At 52.1% G+C, this 4,014-nt stretch overlaps 1 protein-coding gene across 1 annotated transcript in view; it reads right to left on the bottom strand.

Moving 5' to 3' along the window:
- The window catches only part of CADPS (calcium dependent secretion activator), a 245,719-nt gene extending 241,711 nt beyond the window's left edge, over positions 1-4,008 (bottom strand). The window contains exon 1 of the mRNA XM_019536711.1: positions 3,824-4,008. Within this exon, the coding sequence (XP_019392256.1) occupies positions 3,824-3,889 (66 nt within the window). The 5' untranslated portion in view covers positions 3,890-4,008. The remainder of the gene's footprint in view (positions 1-3,823) is intronic.
- Between the last annotated feature and the right edge of the window lie 6 nt (positions 4,009-4,014).

The raw sequence follows: 4,014 nt of genomic DNA, 5'->3' as shown, positions 1-4,014 counted from the left end.
TTCACGGTCAGGGCGGCTAGGGTCTGGAACCAACTTCCAAGAGAAGTGGTGCTGGCCCCTACCCTGGGGGTGTTTAAGAGGAGGTTAGATGAACACCTTGCTGGGGTCGTTTGACCCTGGTGCTCTTTCCTGCCATGGCAGGGGGTCGGACTAGATGATCTACTCGGGTCCCTTCCGACCCTAGAAACTATGCTCCCAGGCTGCACCCCTGTAATGTAGCCAGGGTGGAGGAGAGCAGCCAACCATTATAGTGTCCAGGAGGAGTATAAATCCCTACTCTGAGAAGTCCCAGAGGGTCTTTAATGTCCAGGCAGCAGAGACCGTGTCTTGAATTTTATCTTATGACTTTCCGGAGTCCAAGCTCCAAAATCGATGTCTCTAATTCGTGTTTCTAAGTTGGCAACAGCAAATAATAGAAGACCCAGGAGAGGGGCCCAGGGAGCTTTATGCTGCCCCCATTTCAATCCCCCAGCCTGGATCAGGTAACCCACAGGGCCTGGCAGCAGCAGGAGGGTGTATGTCCTCATTTCCCCCTTGCAAAGCCATGTCAGCCCTGCCTGCAGCATGCACTGGATGCAGCAGGGATGGGAGTCTCCAGGCCTCCTGCCCTACTGGAGTGGATGGGGTCCCAGGCTCAGCAGAGCAGGCTGGGTGAGACAACCTCACCACATCTCTCTCCCAGAACAAGAGGGTGGCAGGGAGGGGGCTTCTGAGTCCTGGCTGCTGCCGAGCCACCCCCACACCTTGCTCTGCCCCTGCTCAGGTGTGATGCTAACACTGACAACAGCAAGGAGACTCAGTGCTTTGCTGAAACCCTCCCCAACATAGCCAGCTGCAAAAGGTCCAAGCATTAAGCTCCCCACCCCCGCTATCACTCACCCATCACAACCAGGGACACTCAGATATCACACCCTGCCCCTCCCTGAAGCCCGTGGAGTGCATGCCCAAGAGAAGACTTTTGGATCAGGCCCATGGTGGGTCCTACCCAAATCCATTCCCAGAGCTATAGACTGGACTGTCTGGAGTGGGAGGAAATCCCCCATCTCCATCTCCCAGCATTATCCTTTCTGCAGAGTGAAGCATTTCATTTCCTTTGTTCTCCAACCCACTCCCGGAAAATCATCAGGGCCCTCGGTGCCTGTAATGAAGCACACCTGTGCCTTATTAGCCTTGCAGCAGCCTCTTCTTTGGAAAGAGGCTCACGACGGCTCTGGCCTTCTGCACCTCTGGGAGGAAAGGGAGAGTGGCTTGGACTAATAATCCCACCTGCCTGAAGCCTGAATCAACTCTATGATGATCAGTAAAGCCCTGTCCATTTCTGTCCAGCTATTGAGCACTTGGTGGTCAACACATACTGCGCTGAAGAAAGCAACCTGGTGCATGCACCCACTGTGCAGCAGCTGCTCCACTGAGAACAGAAACACCTGTGCCTTTTCCTTCCAAGGCAGAAAATGCACTTGCCACCTCCCTGCTTGCCTTGGGGCACATGGGTTTTTGTTGATCAGGAGCAATGAAAAGACCCTACAACCAAGTGAAAGGACATCAAGCATCCACAGAGTTCCTCAAATGCAGGAGTGCTCTTGTGACAAACTCCAACCCCAGTGAGGCAGAAAAGAGAAAAGAGCTGACACGCTTCACATTTGCCCCCTCGCTAGGGTGATGCACTGTCTGAGGGAGATGGGGGGGGAAGCCACCTTCCCTTTTCCACAGCAATCTGTAGCAACAGAGCAACTCCCTGCTTAGGCAATGCTGGTATGTCAGGAGAAGGGAGATTTGCCCGAGCAAAATAAAAACCAGGGTCTGCCCCCCTGGAGCCTCCACACAATCTGGGAATAGAGAAGAGAAAAATCAGAGCGAGTTGCCTTTTAAGAGAACTTGCATGCTGTCAAGTAAAACAGGAATTCCTCACAATTTCTGCAACCCAGATACATAATAGGAGACTATTCCAAATGAAACTCATTTGTTCTGACTATTGTTGGACTACTTGTATAAAACAGCTAACTATGCTTGCCTACATTATTCATCTTCCAGAGAATGACTCACTTTTCCTTTTTAACTCCCCTCCCCCCTTTTTTTTTTTTTTACTTTGCATTTACCCCCATTACTTATTTATTTGTTTCACCTGCACTTCCTTAAGAGGCTTTTATTTCTCCTTTTTGTTGTTTGTTTGTTTGTTTTTTTCATTTTCCTCCTTTCATTTTCATTGTCCTTCTCTTGGCAGCACTGCATCTTTATTCACCTACTAGGATTTTTCCTGCCATCCAGCTCTCAGCTAAAGGATTTGAGGATGATTTTCATGATCAGTTCACCTTTAGCTGCAATCCAGCTTTGTCTTTTGCAGCTGTGCAAGTGATTATTGCAATTTTATTTTCTGCTATTAACAAGTTGCAAAAGAAACAAGGTGCTAGAACTCAAAGTTTCCACAGCTTACTGGAAGCTTAAAATAGAAAATACATCTATATAAATCTAACTGTAAAATCAATGTCTTTCACCCAGCTGGCAGGGGACCATTCAACCTTCAGATTGCCCTATATTGCATTCAGACTACGCACTGGTATTTTTTCCCTCTATGTCCTTATGTTCCAATGACTAATAATAGCTTTGTGGTGTAACAGAACTGAATGAATGTCATTTATATCAATACGGCCCGGAGTCTGTGTGGTTTATAAAGGTCATTTGCAAAAGCAGAATAGTATCAGGCCCAAAACTGCAGTCCTAATAAACTCTATTAAAAAGGGAGGGGGAGCAAATAAACAGCCAGTCATGCCATATCCCATTATCTGTCTACTCAGACAGCAATGGGGAGAAAGTCAGCTGCCTTCAACTGCGATGCACCCTATGCCAATGGGAGCGAACTGCTTTCCAAATCCCTAATTTCTGTATCAAGTCTTTCAGTCTGAGAAGGGAGGACTAGCTGGTGGTGCCACCAGCCATGAAAGAAAAGTTAATCACATCTCTCCATTCACTGCAGTCGCACCGCGCCTGATGGGGAGTCCGGAGGAGGTGTCCCTTCCCAGTCTTTTGTCTGGAACGGTTTACTGCTGTAGTGTAGTGACGCACTCGCAAAGGTAGAGCTGGTGTTGTGTCAGCCCTGCCATCGCAAAGCTTGATGTTCATAGCCTGTTAGCCAACGGGGACATAGCCACTTGCAAACTCACTGCCCGTAGGCACGTCCTGACTGCTGGCTGAAACTTAAGACTATGAAAGTTTCTAGCCTGGTGCCAAAGCGCTCTCCTATCAACGTAGCTCTGAACCCGCTGTGAGCAAGAGAGAAATTTAAGGAGCTCGCACGGCAGAGCCTGCGGTTGCACGGGTGGGGGAGAAAAACCCATCAGGGCTGCAAACCTGCCCAGTGGTGGGTCTGCGCCGACACCCAATGAGGGCTTGTACCGGGGAGAAAACACTGGGCCAGATGGGTCAGTTCAAGCAGCCTTTGAAAATGGTAGGGGGAGCAACGCTTGGCCTTGTCTCAGGGCAGTCGGAGGGAAGCGGGGCTGGAGGGGAGCTCCAGAGCAAGGACTGGGCTCTTCCCTCCCGCCCTTGAACCCAGGGGAGCTTCGGGGGCAAGATCACGCGCTCCAAACAAGGACCCTTCCCTCCTGCCCTTGAGCCCGGGAGAGCTTTAGAGGCAAGATCACAAGGACCCTTCCCTCCCTGCTACTCCTGGACTCGAGGGCGCTTCAGCCGCCCTCCAGACAAGGGCCCGGCCGTCGGGGGCGCTTGGGAGGCGGGACCCCCGCTCCTCCACCAAGGAGCCTTCCCTCCTGCCCTGGAGCCCGGGGGCGGCCGGAGCCGGGCCCCGGGTGCCCCTCGGCCCCGGTACCTTCTGCTGCCGCCGGGCCATGTCGGTGGGCTGCTTGGCGTTGAAGGGGTAAGCGATGCAGCGCATGACGAAGACGTAGAGCTGCAGGCGCCTCTTCCTCTCCTCCTCCTCCTTCTGCAGCCGCTCCAGCTCCTCCTTCTCCTTCTCGCTCACCACGGACGGGCTGGGGCTGCACGGCCGGGCCCCCGCGC

Source organism: Crocodylus porosus, unplaced genomic scaffold (genome assembly GCF_001723895.1).
Source record: "Crocodylus porosus isolate Cpor-Errol unplaced genomic scaffold, CroPor_comp1, whole genome shotgun sequence".
NCBI classification, from domain to species: domain Eukaryota; kingdom Metazoa; phylum Chordata; order Crocodylia; family Crocodylidae; genus Crocodylus; species Crocodylus porosus.
The sequence above is the reverse complement of the archived record's forward strand: the minus strand, read 5'-3'. Positions and strand labels throughout refer to the sequence as shown.